Genomic DNA, 17,057 nt, shown 5'->3' with positions numbered 1-17,057 from the left:
GGCTGCTGCGTAGCTAACTCACCTCTGCCTGGGCGAGCGGCCGTGCTCTCTGGCTGCGTGCACACGTTGACTGACAGCATGACAAGGCGGAAGCTCGAAATCTATTGGCTGAAGCTGACCGGCGCTTTTTCGGAAACACGGGGGTCTATGAGACGAAGGCGGGGCTCATAAATACATTTTTATATTGCTTATTGCTAATAATGTATTGTAGTATCGAACCAGACTAACACGTTTAAACTCTGCAAAAAAATGATACATACATTGGAAACGAACGGAAACTCCGGACACGAGCTTCGCAATATGGGCTGAAAAATAGATTACTTATTGATTTATTATTTAATTGATTATGCAATTTAATTCTAATTTAAAAAAAATAGCAGCCCTAAAATATATATAAAATGTACCCTTATTTTGACCTATTTAACTGCTTTCCCTTTTCAAATATTTAAATGTTTTAAGCTTTCTGTGCTGCTTTAAGCCACTTTTTATCATTTCACACATTAGACATTTTCCAGTAGTTGTTTAAACTTTTTTTTATCTTCCATTTGAATTTAAAAACAAGTGAATCTGTCCATATTGAATGAAACTGTTCATCTTCAATTAGATTTAATCGTTAGAATAGCAGGAAGTGAAAGAAGACGTAGTGTGGTGAACATATCCGTCGACTAACAGGCCTGGTTTAAGCTACAGAGGACAGGATGTTGTTTTGCACTCTACCTGAAGGAAGTTCTTCTGCAGCGCCATGCCTTTGGCTCCGCCCCCAATTGAAGACATCTCCAGCATGGCGGCGATGCTCCTCACGCTGCCCACGCTGTTGGTCTCCACGGCGGGCGCCGCCTCCACGGAGACCCCCAGGTCGCTGGCGCGCCGTTGCTGGTGGTAAGGCACGTCCAGCATCCCGCCCGTGGTGGCGTGCGTGGGCTGCGGCGCGCTGGCCTCCGTCAGGTTGGAGTTGGAGCTGGAGATGGCGGAGCTGGAGCGTTTGGGTGGCGGCGGCGGCGGGCCCTTCTTCTTCTGCCGCAGGGCGAAGGACTGGGCGTGGGCGCGGGGGACGGTCTTGTCCTGGTTGCGGACGGAGTGGCTGCGGCTGACGCGGTGGGTCACCGTGGCGTACTTGATGCCGTCCGCTCTGACCACGGCGGCGCTCTGGCCGACCACGACCTCGGGCTCGCCGTCACCCCCGCCCCCTCCTCCTCCTCCTCCTCCATCTCCTCCTCCTCCTCTTACCTCCCTCTCGTCACACTCGCCGTCCGACACGGCGTAGCGGTTCAGGCTGTGAGCTCGCTTCTTCTGGAGGGCGGAGGGCTCGGCGCCGTCGGCCTCGGCCGGCTCGGCCTCGGGGGGGAGGCAGAGGACGGGCACCTGCTGCGCCTCCGCCGCCGGGCACGGCGCCCCGCGGTGGGTGGGGGACTGCGGGGGGTGCGAGCGGGGGGACTGGGGTCGCTCCCCCTGGATGAACTGGGGCGACGGCTTCTGCTTGGCCTGCGGCGACGCCGAGCTCTGGACGGAGGAGGCGGAGGAGGAGGACGAGGTCCGGGTCTTGGTGGGGGTGTGGGGGGGCGTGTAGGGCGGCGCGGGCTGCGAGTGGGAGTGGGAGTGGCGGTGTTTGCCTTGCGACGACACGCTGCCCCTGTGGGAGGAGTTGCTGCCCTGACTGCTCTGCTGCCTCATAGTCCGCGCCTCCTTCTTGGGGGGCGGCCCCGCTCCCCCTCCCCCGCCCCCTCCCCCTCCCCCTCCCATCACGTCGTCGTGGTCCTTGCTGAGCGTGCGCGCTCGCTGAACCTTGACCTCGTGGCCCGGCTGGATCATGGCGTTCTGTAACTCGGAGCTCAGCTCGCTGTCCTGGAAGGTGCTCATTTTTGGAGACATGACGACGTCTGAGGGAAGAAACACGATTCAGAGCTTTAGAAACTTCATGTGTAAAAATGTAAAAACCATCACGGCCGATGGATCTGAGTCTGAACACGTCTTCCCGTCTCTGAGCTCACCCTCTGGGGGCGGGCTTTCCATCGACATGACGTCCTGCTGCTGAGTGATCGGCGGCGGCTTCTTTCGAAGGGAGCCTCGACCGTCGGAGCCTCGCTGCATCTCGGCCAGCCGCTTCACCGCCAGCATCAGCTTCTTCTGGTGACCTGGACGAGTCCGGAAAAGGGTGGAGGACTCTCAAGAGTTTGCTTTTGAGGAGCGTCTGCTGACGTTGGTGTGTGTGTGTGTGTGTGTGTGTGTGTGTGTGAGCCTTACCCAGTTTGGTGATGCCGATCTCCTGCAGATCCTCCCAGGTGATGTCCGTGATGAAGTCGATGTTCTCGTAGCCGTTCTGCACCAAGACCTGGTGGTACTGACTCAGACCGATGGCCGACAGCCACTCGCCCAGGCTGGCCTGAACCGACACCGAACACACTGTGGGTCAGCACGGCTCCAGACACACTAACACAGCGCTGGACAGGAAACCATCGAGTGCGTGTTTGTGTGTGTGTGTTGACGTTCACTCACAGGTTTCTGCTCAGGCAGCCACTCCGTGACACTGAGCTTGTTAATCTCAGACGCCATCTTCTTCCTGTGGCCCGGTTTGGTTATTCCGATGGCTGTCAGGTCCTAAACACACACAAACGCACGAAGTAAGGTACCGTGGTGACACTGTCAGGTAGTTTCCGTCGTTAAGTGCAACCAAATAGTTTCAAAAGTCCAGCGGTTGCACTTACACGCACGCGCACGCACACGCACACACAGACACACAGAGGAAATCTTGTGACATCTGAAGGAAGCTTCTGCCAGTCGAGGAGAAAAGAGCAGAGATGCAAATGCCTTGAAATGAGAAGAGAAGCAAACAGAAGGGAAAAGAAGCGGCTCCGTCCTTCACTTCTATTCCTCACACCTCCGCTAGAGGAACCCAACAGGATTTAATACATTAAAACCAGGACGCTTTCTGCTTTCATCTGCATCACAGGAGGAATTCCTGCCAGTCAGTTTCTCCTCAAATCATCTGACTGCAAAATAAATCTAGAACTTCATTTGGCTTTAATGTGTTTCTACCTGAATTCTGCTCATTCGAGCGTGAAGGAGTTATTTTCCTCATCCTGATGGGAAAATAAGAAAATCCTCTCTTATGTCAGCCATTAGATGGCAAATCACCGTCCAACATTAACTTCTGTGTCTGTCGTAGCAGGAAAAACACAGACTGCACAAACACACACACACTCACACACAGTTGCATAAATCATCACACAGACAGGAGGCAACAAACGCCACCGCAGCTCCAAACCCTTCTGCATGCACGCAGTTGTCCGTATACAAATAATTTGTGAGTGCTTTAAATTATTTGTACGTCTGTGAGCGTCGCTGTCTAAACTCTTTACAGGCAGCAGCCGTGTCGGAGGCGGGGGGGCGGAGGGGGCCGCGGGATGGAGCTATGCATTTTCTCTTACATGTGCTCAGAGGCACCGAGTGTAAATCTATGCTTCAAAGTGGAAGCGAAGGAACATTATTTCAAAGCTTCTCAGCTTTGCATTCAGAAAGTTTCAGAGGGAATAAAGCATAAAAATGAAGAAGACGGTTAATCTAATGTAGTAACATTTTTCTGCATACAATGAAAAATAATCCTTCATATTTTCTTCAAACCAGTATTTGCTCATTTATTTTGTTAATTTTTGTAGTACACTTTTTGCATATCATCTCAAAAAGCTGTATAACACGAGGAACGGCACAAGAAACAGGACTCAAGCAAAATGGAAAAAAAATACATGAGTCAGCTCTATCAGTGTGACTTATTTTTCTAATCTGTGATGCATTTTTTTGTCACTTAATTTCTTAAAAACAAATAACCATGTTTTAATCATGTTAACTGTGTGACTATATACACACAGAAGAGATTCAATGGAAAGTGACAAAAACTTTCTGTAAAAGCAAAATTAAAACAGTATTGACGCTGATTTTTTTTTTTTATCTTTAATACATCCACAACAAATTCACGAGAATTATTTACAATTTAATGCAGCGTTTCACAACCTTTTTCTTGACGGACACAAGTTTTAAACTATTGTAATCTTAAGCGACCCCCTGCGCTGGATATTAGAAGTAAAAAGTTACACTGTATGTGAACTACGGCTGGATTTACCCTCCGTCTCACAGTGTCTGGTGGACTGGTGCTGCTTCAGTTTGCAGTTTCAAACTTTTACTTTCCAGTTTTTCCACCACAAAAACAAAAAACCCTTCAGCTCTTCTTTTGAAAATTGCTTTAATGAAGCCATATTTTGTGGAAGTGGAAGTTCAGAACCCTCTGGTTGGGAAATCTCTGCTTTAATGCATCAAATATTTGCTATTATTTTTTTAATGACTTTGAAATGCGGCGAACATTTGTGCGGGGTCAGACAGAGGGGGCGGGACGTCGGGTCGGGGGTACGAGGACCGTGTGGTGACAGGCAGGGTGGCTCACTCCGGGTCTGCTCAGCTCTCACACATGCAGCTCGGAAACAAGGACGGCACGGAGCGAAGTCGCGCCGACTTGTTTCCATCGCGGTCCTCGGAGGTGCCTGCGACCTCTCTGGGACTCGGGTGGGGGTGGCGGTGGTGGTGGGAGTGGGGAGGGAGGGGGGGAGGGGGGAGGGGGGAGCGGTTCAGTTGCCTTACCTCCGGGGTCATTCGGCTAATGGTGGGTAAGTCATACCCAGCGCCCAGGAAGTTTGGAGCGTAGACCTGCAGCTGAAAGTCGCTCAGCCATTGGACAACGGCCTCTGAGCTCTACGGGAGAGAAGACAGGGAGCATGCAGTCACTGGCTCCACGTCTGCTGCTTCAGCCGCCACTTTCCCTCGGCAGGGCCGAGACCAGACCCGACGAGCCAGGCGGGCTCCAGCTCTCGCCGGTCAGCACGTCACTGCACGCTTAGAGACGCACCGATACCGAAACAAGCAGAGTACTCATATCAGCAAGTGGCTGAAGGTTACTACTTGTACTGATGCATTAAAAAAACGTGGTCTCGGTGCATCCCTACTTCAGATGTATGTCCTTCACATATTCAGTTCATAACTGACTGTCAGCTCTTCCCGGCCCTGGAGAGGAAACCAGGCTACGGTCAGGAAGGTGAAACAGCTGCGACTGGCTGCATTAAGAGAAAAAAAACTGAGCGTTTTAAGTACAAACAACACAGCATAACCTCTGAAAACTAAGAATAAATGATCGCATATTTGCTTTTAATGACAATTTACCCTTAACGAGCAGGTTCTCTTTAAGCTGTTAACAAAATTCAGATCTTTAATAATATGTTTTCTGTGACAACATTAACGATAATGTGATTCATCACAGTGCGCCCTTAAAAAGCCTAAATATAGTTTAACCAATGTGCCGTGTCAGTTTCATGCTAACCCTGGCAGGTTATGCCAGTTGCACAAGTTTTGTTAAATTAACTAAAATCACGACAACAACAACAAAAAACTAAAATCACCCTGTACGACGTCAACAGAACTTCTCACACGTCAAGATATATTCTATCAAATAAGCTTCGGATGAAGTTTCTATTTGAATGCTAAGGTGCTGTGCAGGTTTTCTTGTCTCGGTGATCTATTTTACTTGATTTGCAGCAACATCCTGCACTTGAATGCTAATAAGACAGAAGAGAAAGGAGCAGTTGTAAAAACCGCTGCATGATTTCTTCCCACACGCCGTTTCTCTTCCAGCTCCCACCTCGGCTCTGACCCGCGTTTTCTGCTTTCTATTCCTGAAGACTCTCGTCCTCCACCCTCCTCTCCGTTAGCCTTCCCATCGAGAAGCGCAGATTAATCGGGACTCAAGCTAACAAGCAGATGGTCATCGACGCACACACACACACACACACACACACACCCATGTCTACATACATACACTGGAGGCGAGCGACGCTCACAACCACCTGCTACGTGAATATGCTCCCTGCGCTCATGAAACAATGATACATGAACTTAAACACACACACTCAAGCACAGGGGCTGTAGAGTACATGACAGCTTATTGTACATGGTGTAAGCTCAGATTTCACACTTTTTCAGCCAAACTAGTCCACCCACGCTGTGCACACTGCTGGGCACCTGCCAGCGCACAAACACACATACACACACACAAGTTGATATGCTAACTGCCGTTCTTGCCTGAGGTGAACTAACCATCAGCGTGGAGGCAAAAGAAGCAAAATACTGCAATGGAAGAGAGAGGGCGAGCGAGCGAGAGAGAGAGGGAGAGAGAGAGAGAGAGTCGAGCTGCAACTGAACGGAGTGGAAACGATGGAGAGCAGGTAACCGATCAGCAGAGGACGGCGTCGCCTCTCACGCACAAGATTCCCCCTCCACACACTCACACACTCACCGTGTCGTGGCTGCATCCGAACACGCGCAGCACGGACGAGGCCAGCTGCGAGAGGAACCGCTGGGACATCTCCAATCGTGTGTGTGTGCGTGTGTGTGTGAGAGAGAGTGTGATAGAGTGTTGTGGTTGAAGCGACTGAGGAGCTATATTGTCATCACACTGAAGCTGACAGTGTCCGCATGTGTGTGTGTGTGTGTATGACTCATGTGTGTGTTTGGAGGAAAAGACCGACTCTGTGGGGAGGACTTTGGGACGGTCCTACCTTCCCTTCGCCCGGCACCTCCCCCTTCCTGGTTGCCGTGGCTTCGTAAGGCGGCGCTTCGTGCAGTGGGCAGCCCGATTGGCTGGACGTCCGCGAGGAGGCGGCGGAGCCTGTCGGGGGGGAGATACCATCGGTTACAGGCCGTCGTCCCATCCTAGCGGAAGTTCGGGCAGTGATCTGACCTCTGCCCTCCTCCTCCTGTTGGCTTCCACTTTGACCAACAACCAATCACAGCCTGGCTTCCCAGCCTTCCTAACCAATCCCAGCATTCTTCACTTCCTCCTACATCCCCTGCCTTGGCCATCTGTCTGCCGAACAAGCCAAGATCTGAGTGTGTGTGTGTGCACACGAGTGATATGATGACATTTTTGAGAAAAGAAATTACCCATTTCTTCTCCTTCTTCTCTGATTTCTTTGGTCTTGGTTATTTCCCCCGCCTTCCCCCCTCACCGCCCCCAGTTTCAGAACAGCACGGTGTGATTCATGCCACGGAGAGACACACAAACAGCCGCTGGTTTACCTGCAGGCTGCTCCACAGACTTGGACTGCTCCAGCAGGTGCTCCTTAGCTTTGGCAGACTGGGACAAGACTGTGGCAAGAAGCTACGAACACACAGACAGACACACAGATCCTTCAGCACATGCAGCGCATTCACGTGAAGGGGCGAGCAGCCACTTACATTTCGCTGCATTAAAAGACCAGTCATTTACTTTGGGACCACTTGCGGGCAGTGGAACGAGCTGAAAACACAACATATTACCACAAGTTGTTACGAGAGAAACAGAGCAAACCGAGTGTCTGACCTGCTTGAAAGATCTACTGGAGGCTTGTGCATAAAACGCGGTATTATTTGTAATTGTTTATGAAAAATTTGGCGCACGTCAGTGACGAGACATTTCGTCAGCTGTCCCCTCACGACTTTTATTTGTGGACTTTATTGTAAGGTTTGTCTTTTGACCTGTTTACACGAGATTTCAAGTGAAAACTCATCGTTTTTGTATTTTAATTTCAGAAAAGTTTCATGTCTACATGCCGACGTTATGAAAACGATGTCGGTTTCCACAAAAACAAGAACAAAACACTATAACGGACGTCAAAATGCAATGAAAGTGTGGCACTTTCATTTGGAAATGTCGCTGAAACGGAGCGCTTGTTGTGCCTCTTTTTAGGTCTTGAAATGTTTTCGGAACCTCTTAATTTATCCGAAGGACAAAATAGAAAAGACTTTGTCTATTGTGTCTCTGAGATTGAGTTTTTTCACAATACTGGTGCTCAGAGCACCGTAAAGATTAACCACGAAAACAAAATAACTTCCAGCAGATTGTTTTTGCATAAAAATTCATTGATACACATAAAACTCTGATTTTAGGACTATTGCTTGCACAGGATTGTCCCTCATGGTGTCATACCTGAGTTTATCACTTCTAAAAACTCGCGTTAACTCAAAGTACGCAGAATATCATACTCAATCAGGCCTTCAGTGGTTCTTCCAGATCTGGGGCCATTTCTACACGCACATAAAATATGTGATCATTATCTGTTAACATTAAGTTTATTCAAGTGGCCAAACAAAGCGGCAACCGCCGCTGGTGAAAAGTGAAGCCAAAGCTGAAGTGCAGAAAAGTTGTAATTCAAGGGAAATTCCAGCAATGTTGGTGTCAAAAAGCGCACAATTCCCAATTTAACCCATTCAAAAATGTTGAAATTCAGAGTGCAAATAAGCATATAAAGCGCCCGGTTTCAAAAGATGTTTCGGTCTCTAACACGAGGTTCCAACATCATGTTGGCTTGACCAGACTCTGATTTTCATATAAATCATCTGTTGATTTTATTTTATGACTTGCCCTATCACAGCACCTCCTCCGTCCACGTAATGCGGTCACATGACAGGCTCGACCAATCACATTTACATCCAGTTTCAAATGTTCGATGTGGAGACGTCCTGCTCAAATCCGCAAAGCAGGGTTTCAGAACGCTATGGGTGACATTGCGCAAGTTTCATCCATCTTTTACATACTATCAATTTGCCAAACAATTGTTGTGTTGCAGGTGAGTGCTGGCCAGGAATTTTCTCATAGAAAAAAAAGTTAAATATGAGAGGAGCAATTCAGAGGTACAAAAATTTAAAAGAAAGATTTTTAAGCATGTTGGGTTACCTTATGAAGAGTTTCAGGGTAAATTGTTTCAAACACCCAAAAAAACTTACCGGATCAATAAAGGTTTTACCCCCAATAATCCACAAATTTCTCCCACTGCACTTTGAGAACCAGCAACCTCTGAGTGGCCATATTGTGATGGCTGCTTGTTAAGCTTCAGTGAGTGAACAGCCACCCTGATATAACCCTGAGTGATACAGTGATGCATCAGAAAGATTTTGCGATTCAGCAATCAGGCAGCCCAACATCATGATGCTGCCTCCACCGTGCTTCACCATGGGGAAGATCCATCGATCGCTGACAGAAACTCCGCCGTTGGCTCACTGCCGCTGCTGCATTAATCACATTTAAATCTGGACCCTGAAGCTTCCAGCGACTGGCAGCAATGAGGGGTGGCTCTCCGTCAGTGAGGCCTGCACAGTTTCGCTGCGTGGACGGTTCAGGACTCCACAAAGTGGCTCACCTGCAGTTTCCTAACAGGACACCTGCAGGGAGCATCTGATGTGCAGCTGGCTGATGATCAGCAGTAAAACCTCCGCGGTGCAATATTTTACCCAGGATGTGCTGTCAACTTTGCTGGCAGCAACATCGAAGCCGGTGCTTTGAAGTTCAGCCAATAAAATTTAATAGAAGCATCTTCCTCAGATCAGGATGCATCTTTATGCTCCTTATGTCGTAATTATTTAAGCTAATCTTTTGTTGTCATCTTTTGTTAATGTCAAATGACTTTTTAAAAATAATTTAGTGCCGTTTTTAAAAGTCTAAACCCAGGAGATCAAAGTGAAACCCGCCCGAGTCTCACGCCAAGTGAAAGTTTGGTGATTAATGTTTGATTATTCACTCTGAAAACTGGGTTTGAGCCGGCGTTAGGAGGTGGAGAAGCGGCGGCGCAGTCACCTTCACTCCTTCGGCCTGAGCGTGGAGGATGTGAGCGGCGCTGCCGGCGCTCTGACCACTGCCCGAAGACCGAACGCTGGTCACACTGCCCGAGCTGCCAACGCTGCTGCGGTCCCCACCTGCAACACACACACACAAACACGCACGCACGCACGCACGCACGCACGCACGCACACACATGCATTCGCGCATGCATGCAACCGCCCAAACAGAGCATGTCGATATTTTTTCGTCCATACACCACAATGCATACATGCAACAAACAAATGGATGCATACACACACACGCGCGCACACACACACACACACACGCACACACACACACACAGAGTGGTTTAGCCGGGATCCAAAGCATCGTGGCCCGAGGCGTTGACTCTCCGTTGAAATGCACTGGCAGCATGTGGTCGGATGGACGGGACGGACAAAACGGGGCGACAGACGGCTGAGTGACAAACACAAAAGTGGAAGAAAGACGCGCCTCTCGCTTTCACACACACACACACACACACACACACACACACACACACACACACACACACCTCTTGTTCTCAATCTTTCCACACGCGCACTTGGAAACACACACACACGCACACGCACACGCACACACAGACTGTGGACCGATGCAGATGGCTGCAGTCCTACACAGAAGGCCTCGGAGTTGAGCTTCGGATGGAGGGGGAAGCAGGACATGGGAGGAGACTGTCAGGAGCGGGTCAAAGAGTATCTGAGCCTCCAAACGGTGACTGACAAAGCAAGCTGGGTGTCGTTCTGGGGGGGGCGGGTGGGGGTCGTTTGCAAACAGGTGGGCAGAGTTTGTCAGATACTGTTTGACCCCCGGTCGGACCCGGAGGAGTCGGTCGGGGTTTGAGGTCTCTGCGCAGCGCGGCTTAGTTACCTGCCACGGGCTTGCGCAGTACCCAGATCTCTTCGTTGGAGCCTCCATGGGGCCCGCTGGACGGGGTGGGAGAACTGTGAGGACTTGCCTCTGAGCCGCGGCAACCTTCAACACAGAACACCACTGTTAGCCGCTAGCCGACCCAGAAGTGGCCCAGGAAACTCAACTGAAGCTCCGACAAATCTCTCCTTTGACCGAAGCTGCAGGATTTGGGTAATTTAGGCTTGTTGGACCACAAGGGGGCAGCGCGACAAAGTCTGCAGCACTATAAGCTGGAGTAAGGTGTAAGAGTTTGTTTTGATATTGTATTCTCTTGTGTCCAAATTCAAATATTCACTTCTTTTTTTCTCTCTACTATAAGAAAAAAACTCAAATTTATGAGGCTCATGAAAATTAGTTTGCAGCTAACTCGGTAAGTCAATCAAAAAAACCTTTAAACTACTCTAATTAATACTTACATTCACATTAAGGGCAACCAGATTATTCAAAAAATATTTGTTTCTTTATCTGGTTACGTTTGTTTGGGCTTGTTTTTGTTAAACTTACAGAATTAATGATTTTGAGTATTTACTGAATATACGTGATTTCTAAATAAAAATAATACTATAAAAGAAAACTACATGTAGTTTCATTACTATTGGTGACCTCCCTTCATGTCAAACATTTTTACATTTTTAGGAGCAGCTTTAACGTAGCCGCTTCTTTTTAGATTCGATAATCCTCTTTTAATCAATAGACAAGATTTTTTTTTTTTTTTTAAAGTCACAAATCTTGTCAATAACTTGAAATAAAAATGTAGGTGCCAAGAGAACAGTGACATATTCCATTAACCCTTTCATTAGAATAAAAACGTTCTTTAACAGTTGAGGTGCTTTAAGCTTCACCGACACATATTTATTGCTAAAATAATCAAAACAGGACGGATAAGTCGAAGTCAAAAATGATCATTAAACGTTCTTTTAAAGGTGGTATGATGGTAAAATCCAAAAAAAGACTTAATCATCCTTCAGATTTAATTTATTTATGATATAGTTCCAAAAATTTGGAACATTTGAGTCCTTGAAGGTTTTTAAGACAAATACCTATGTATGGCAATTTGATCATTCTTTTTAGTTTCTTAAAACTTGAGAAATGCTCAGCGTGTGCAGGGCTCTGGCACCTTGTAATGTAACTTTACTGATGTTTTGTGAAGTCTTACGGATCAAACTTCTTACTTTGATCCTATTTTTTCTCTCTTTCAGCTATAAATTGTGAAAAATGAGGTGATTTTTTTTTTTCATGCTTTCTAACAGATTTCACTTTATTTACATCGAAATTCAGCTTTTAAAGAGATGAACACCCTCAGTCTAAAAGTGTTTCGGTGAGCGCTCCGTCAAGGTTTGAAGTACTGCAAACTGCAGGGTTTCCGACTCGAGCTCGCCGTCGCTTTTAAAATGTAATCATCCCGACCTGATATTTTTAGAAAGGAAAAGGTGCAGCGAGGTTAATTAAATTATCCCAAGCTCCTGTTTGAGGAGGTGCAGGAGGGGCAGTAGGAGGGAGGGGTGGTCGAGTCCAGGCAGATAAGGGAGGATTTTGAGTTGCATCCACGCCACGCCATCCTCTCACTCTCTCAAACACACACAGAAAAAAATACAGCATATAGATATATATGAAAACATTTATATACCGAGAGTACATAAATTAATCCGTAACATGAATACCTGTGTATATACACACACAGTATGTGCCGTCATGTACATACACATACATATATAATGCATCCATTGTGTGTGATTATATATGTGGGTTGTTTTTTTGTTTTTTTTTTCAGAATGAGGCTGCTGTAGTGCATTCGGAGAGCGTCATAAACCATTATAACCAGCCTGATGAGGGTTTATTAATGGTTTATATGTGACTAACGGTGCTCCGGAGAAACACACACACACACACACATACACACACACACACAGAAACAGTAGAATTCTCCCTTTGCTGTCATGTGATGGCACAGCTCCTTCTTGTGGCCGTTTGGACAAATAATTTTCTGTGCCCACAGGAAGGAGCTGCGCTCACGATCTGGGACATGACTGCATGACAGGAAAAGGTTTTATTCAGCAAAAAAAAAAACGTGTGTAGTCAAACCTTACCTGCAAAAAAAACCCCCAAAAAAACCCAAAAACAAATAAATAAAATAAAAACCGTAGGTGACATTTTCTCAACAATGCATCTGCGCCTTGACATTTCCAAATCTTTATGCAGAGACTCCCTGGGAGTAGAAGTTGAGAATATATATTGGCGTAACTCCAGATGCAATGTCTTATTCAGCAGCGAGACAGAAAATATCACCCGTTCATTAATGCTGGAGCAGCTCTGACACACTTAAGTCTCATTAAAACGGCATCTCGGCTCATTACTGAGGACAAATGTTCTCCAAACCGAAGCTCACTGGTGTTGCTGTAAACGACTAAACTGTGCTTCCCCGCCTCTTCCAGGCCGACTGAGGACATCTTTCTCTCTCTCTCTCGCTCTCTCTCTTTAAACTCAGGAATCACAAAGTTTTCACACACATGGGTAAAAAAATGGCGCTGAGATGATCGGACGTGACGAGACACACAGGACAGAACAGAAACCGGTGAGATGATGAAGGGGGTTTGTGTCTGAGGTGTGTCTGAATAGAGAGTAACTGGCAGGGGGGAGCAGGAGGGAGGAGGGGAAAAGAAGGGAGAAATTATACATAATCCAAACAAAAAATAGAAAACAGGGAACTGAGACGGTAAACTGAGGCGCAACTCAGGTGAAGGTTTAAATCTGACGGCTAAGCTGCAGTGACGCTGCGTCACAACCTCACGTCTGCAGCAGCGCTTCAACGGCTGCTGGCATCCTTCATCTGTTCAGCTGGACTGTAGTCAGCATTTACATTTTTTCTATTTAGTTTCTAATCTGAAGAATGGTAAAAACCAGAGACTGATTAGTTTTACTTTTTAATTCCTCTCATATTTCAGCACATGTTTTAATTTATTTAAAACTTGGCTTGAATTGTGATCTATGATAGTGTTATTTGTCTGACCTTCATGTGCTTCACTCGTTTTAAAGTGACCTCTTAGAATAATGAACTGATCATATTAGGTACATTCCAATGTTTACTTTAAATCCTGTAATCCTACATACATACCATTATAACTATATTTTTTCTGAGATACGTGAGTTTCAGGTTTTTCTTGACGAGTTTTTCTCATGAACTCTGCTTTATGGTTAGACTCCCCATGTGGAAGCGGCTTTTACTGCTGCTGCTGACTGTGAAAGCGGTCTGAAATTATCCAGGATTCCAGTTTTCACTTAAAAACATCTTCTTCTGCCTGGAACAGGAATGGACCTCATTTTCAGGTCATTTGAAAAGTCAAGTGAAGTTTCATATTTCGACTTTTATCTGTGAATCCTGGAGGACTGAAATGTTTAGAAACCATTTAGTAACATCCCGAGTGTATTGATAAATCATCCCTCCTCTAAAACTCCAAAAGCCGACTTCTGACTCTCGGTATGATGAGGATGACAACAGCAACAAGAAGAAAACAAAAGTTAGACAGTGTGAGCAACATATAAAGTTACACAAATAATGATCCAGAAGAGAAAACGTCAATGGATGCCTTCTTTAGGAAAAACATGATAAAACACACCGATCTGAATCGTACATGACCAATGAGGAGTTAATTTGTCCATCAGAGGAAAGCATCCCTTGAAGTTTTGTAATAATAATAATAATAATAATAATAATAATAATAATGAAAAGTGGGCGTGTACCTGGGGCAGTGGGTGTGTCTCCCTGTGGGCTTGTCACGGGCGACCTGTTATAGCCAAAGGAAGTGAAAAGTGGAAGCAGTGGCTGATGGGAATGTGGTGGAGGAGGAGGAGGCGGTGGAGGCAGGATATGGATCTGATGGAACGAGGTGTCGTTGCCGTTGACTACCGCGTTGGCAGGGGCAACCGTCGCCGGGGCAACCAGCGGTATCTTTTGAAACTGTTGAGTGCAAATGACTGTGCTGGCCAAACCTAGATAACACCCACCGTGACGACACACACACACACACACACACACACACACACACACACACACACACACACACGCGCACACACACACAACCAGCCGACAAGTGAGCCACCGCCACGTGACAGACAACAAACGACAAAACAGAGAATTACACGTAAGAAAAGAAGGAGGGGAGGAAAAAGGAAAGAAAATTTAAAAACAAAGACTGAAGTAAGAAAGCAAACCGAGAGGAAAGGTGGAGAAGAAGGTGGAGGACGGAGAAGGACGATGGAGAGAGGGACGAGTAAACGTGGGCGTCGGTGAAGAGAGACGTGTGGGTTCATGTAGATGGATGGTCAAAATATGACTGATCTGTTTCTGCCCTGAGTTTGAATCGGTGGGTTTTTTTTAGTTAGGAAGTAGAAAATGTGAAGCGACCCGTGAGAAGTTTGGAAAAAATACACAACACGGTGACATTATCGTAGTCTTCAGTGTCGCTGCTGCTTAAATATGCTGTGAAGGTACAAATGACAACAGATACACTGTTACCTCTCTGCTGGCCTCTGGAGCCTCGACACGCTGAAAAACTGATTCTGGGCAGACAAACGACAACGAAAATAAATCTATTCTGTCACCTTTAGTCCAGAGTTTTTTTCCTTTTAATGAATAAATGTATAAATTCTAATGATATGCATTTTCTTTACTGTGTTTGTTTTAAGTAATGGAGACTAATAAAAGTAAAATTATGCAAGTTATAGAACGTGCACAGCGGCGACATTCACCAGCGCAGCTGGCGGGAAACCATTTATGGCGTCCAAGCAGCACAAATGCCAGAAAGCTTTCGTTACATCTCAGGAATCAAGAAGATTCTACCAAGATGCAGAAAGAAGAAGCACACGAAGCATGTGATAACTGAACGAATGTCGTGTTTTCCGATCTGCTCTGAAGGGAATTTCAACCCAGCTGCAGCAACGTTAGCAACATTAGCATGTTGATACTGCAGGTAACTAACAAATGAACCAAAGAATCTTCTGTATCCTGTTAGCGTCATTTGCATCATTGGAAAATCTGTCTAATTGCTATGCATTAATTGTCTCTTGTCTGCTGTGTTTGGAAGCTGTGGATTTCATTATTGATCGGTGATGAAAGAATAATCTAATATTGTCTTGAGCCGTCTTGTTCAGCCTGATCTAATCTTGTCTCGACTTATCAGATCTGGTGGAATCCCTTCTTGTCCTGCTCCATCTCATCTTGACCAGCTTGGTTGGGACGGGTGTCGTCTACTCTAGTCTTGTCCTGTTTGGTCGTGTCTTGTTCATTTCCTCTGGTCTAATCTTGTCTTGTCCTACTAGGACTGGTTCTAACCTCGTTTTGTTATCTATGACTTGTCCTGTTTTGTCTCGTTCATCTTCTCTCTACAGGACGTTCTCGTCTTGTCAGGACTGGAAAAATACTCTCTCTGAGGAAGTACGTCTGCTGAAAGAGGACAATTAAAAATTCATGGAAAACAGCTGAATAAATGAAACTTACTCACTACAACAGCTGCTGCAGCCTTCAGTGTGTGTGTGTGTGTGTGTGTGTGTGTGTGTGTGTGTGTGTGTGTGTGTGTGTGTGCATGCTCCAGCTGTTTCTTTTTGCACTGCTACATACAGTCCACCACTGCCTGCAGCTGCAATGCAACGCAGTGCACGAGGGTGGCAGCAGCAGCAGCAGCAGCAGCAGCCATGATCTGAAGCAGGTTACATGTCTCTAAATGAAGTATGTGGAGGAAAAAAAGATAAACAAGATAACAAGTCAAAGAAAAGATGAGCCAGGATGGAGGTAAGTGAGTGAAAATGTGTGAACACAAACATAGAGACGTCCGGACAGAGACGGGCAGACAGGTAGTGTACTACAGGGAGACATACAGATGGACAGACGGAACCGGCAGGCCGACAGATCGACACCCACAGATCAGCTAAAAGCCTCCCAGCCTCTCTGCGGCTGTGCGGTCACACTCGGATCATGATCTGAATGTGATCCGCAGGAGTCGCCCAGCAGATTAAAAGCTCACCGTGTTGATAATGGCTTTAAATGCGGATACTGCTCCATGTCTGACATATTGTCTGGTAATTCAGAGTTTTGACCCCCATAAAACTGATGTCGAGGATGAATAAAGAACACAAACCCTCATCTGGAATAAAGCAGAATCTTTGATTTAAGGATTCTGCTGTTCAGCCTGATGTGATATAGTTTAACTGAAAATGGAGACAGTATTCTCAAATTTATCGTTGCTATTAAAAAAATGAGGCGCTAATGCTAAGTGAAAGCAATGAGATCAAATGGCTCGGATGTATGTGGATGACTCTGATGTGTGTGTGCATGTGCTCATTACCCGACAGTGTTGGCATCATTTACCCAAACTCTACAAAGGTGTTTTTTTTTTCATTTGGGTGAATGCGCAGCACTGTGGGAAATGTGGGGATGAAAGTCGCTGTTTGGCGAAGCTGGACGACTCGCGCAGGCTTTCTG

The 17,057-nt window shown here is 46.5% G+C and overlaps 1 protein-coding gene across 8 annotated transcripts in view; it reads right to left on the bottom strand.

The window, feature by feature from the left end:
- caskin1 (CASK interacting protein 1) overlaps positions 1–17,057 on the bottom strand; it is a 97,772-nt gene that overhangs the window by 2,871 nt on the left and 77,844 nt on the right. For 3 of the 8 annotated variants that reach the window (XM_030089864.1, XM_030089867.1, XM_030089865.1), the window contains exons 11-20: positions 14,321–14,569; positions 10,541–10,645; positions 9,647–9,765; positions 7,114–7,195; positions 6,594–6,703; positions 4,627–4,737; positions 2,494–2,595; positions 2,242–2,380; positions 1,989–2,132; positions 718–1,877 (exon numbers count right to left, since the gene is read on the bottom strand). In XM_030089864.1, coding sequence (XP_029945724.1) covers positions 718–1,877; positions 1,989–2,132; positions 2,242–2,380; positions 2,494–2,595; positions 4,627–4,737; positions 6,594–6,703; positions 7,114–7,195; positions 9,647–9,765; positions 10,541–10,645; positions 14,321–14,569 — 2,321 coding nt within the window. Of the gene's footprint in view, positions 1–717; positions 1,878–1,988; positions 2,133–2,241; positions 2,381–2,493; positions 2,596–4,626; positions 4,738–6,593; positions 6,704–7,113; positions 7,196–7,272; positions 7,334–9,646; positions 9,766–10,540; positions 10,646–14,320; positions 14,570–17,057 lie in introns of all 8 variants that reach the window. The other 5 variants (XM_030089866.1, XM_030089871.1, XM_030089870.1 and 2 more) reach the window with 5 other exon arrangements.

Source organism: Salarias fasciatus, chromosome 4 (assembly GCF_902148845.1).
Source record: "Salarias fasciatus chromosome 4, fSalaFa1.1, whole genome shotgun sequence".
In the NCBI taxonomy this organism is placed as follows: domain Eukaryota; kingdom Metazoa; phylum Chordata; class Actinopteri; order Blenniiformes; family Blenniidae; genus Salarias; species Salarias fasciatus.
The sequence above is the reverse complement of the archived record's forward strand: the minus strand, read 5'-3'. Positions and strand labels throughout refer to the sequence as shown.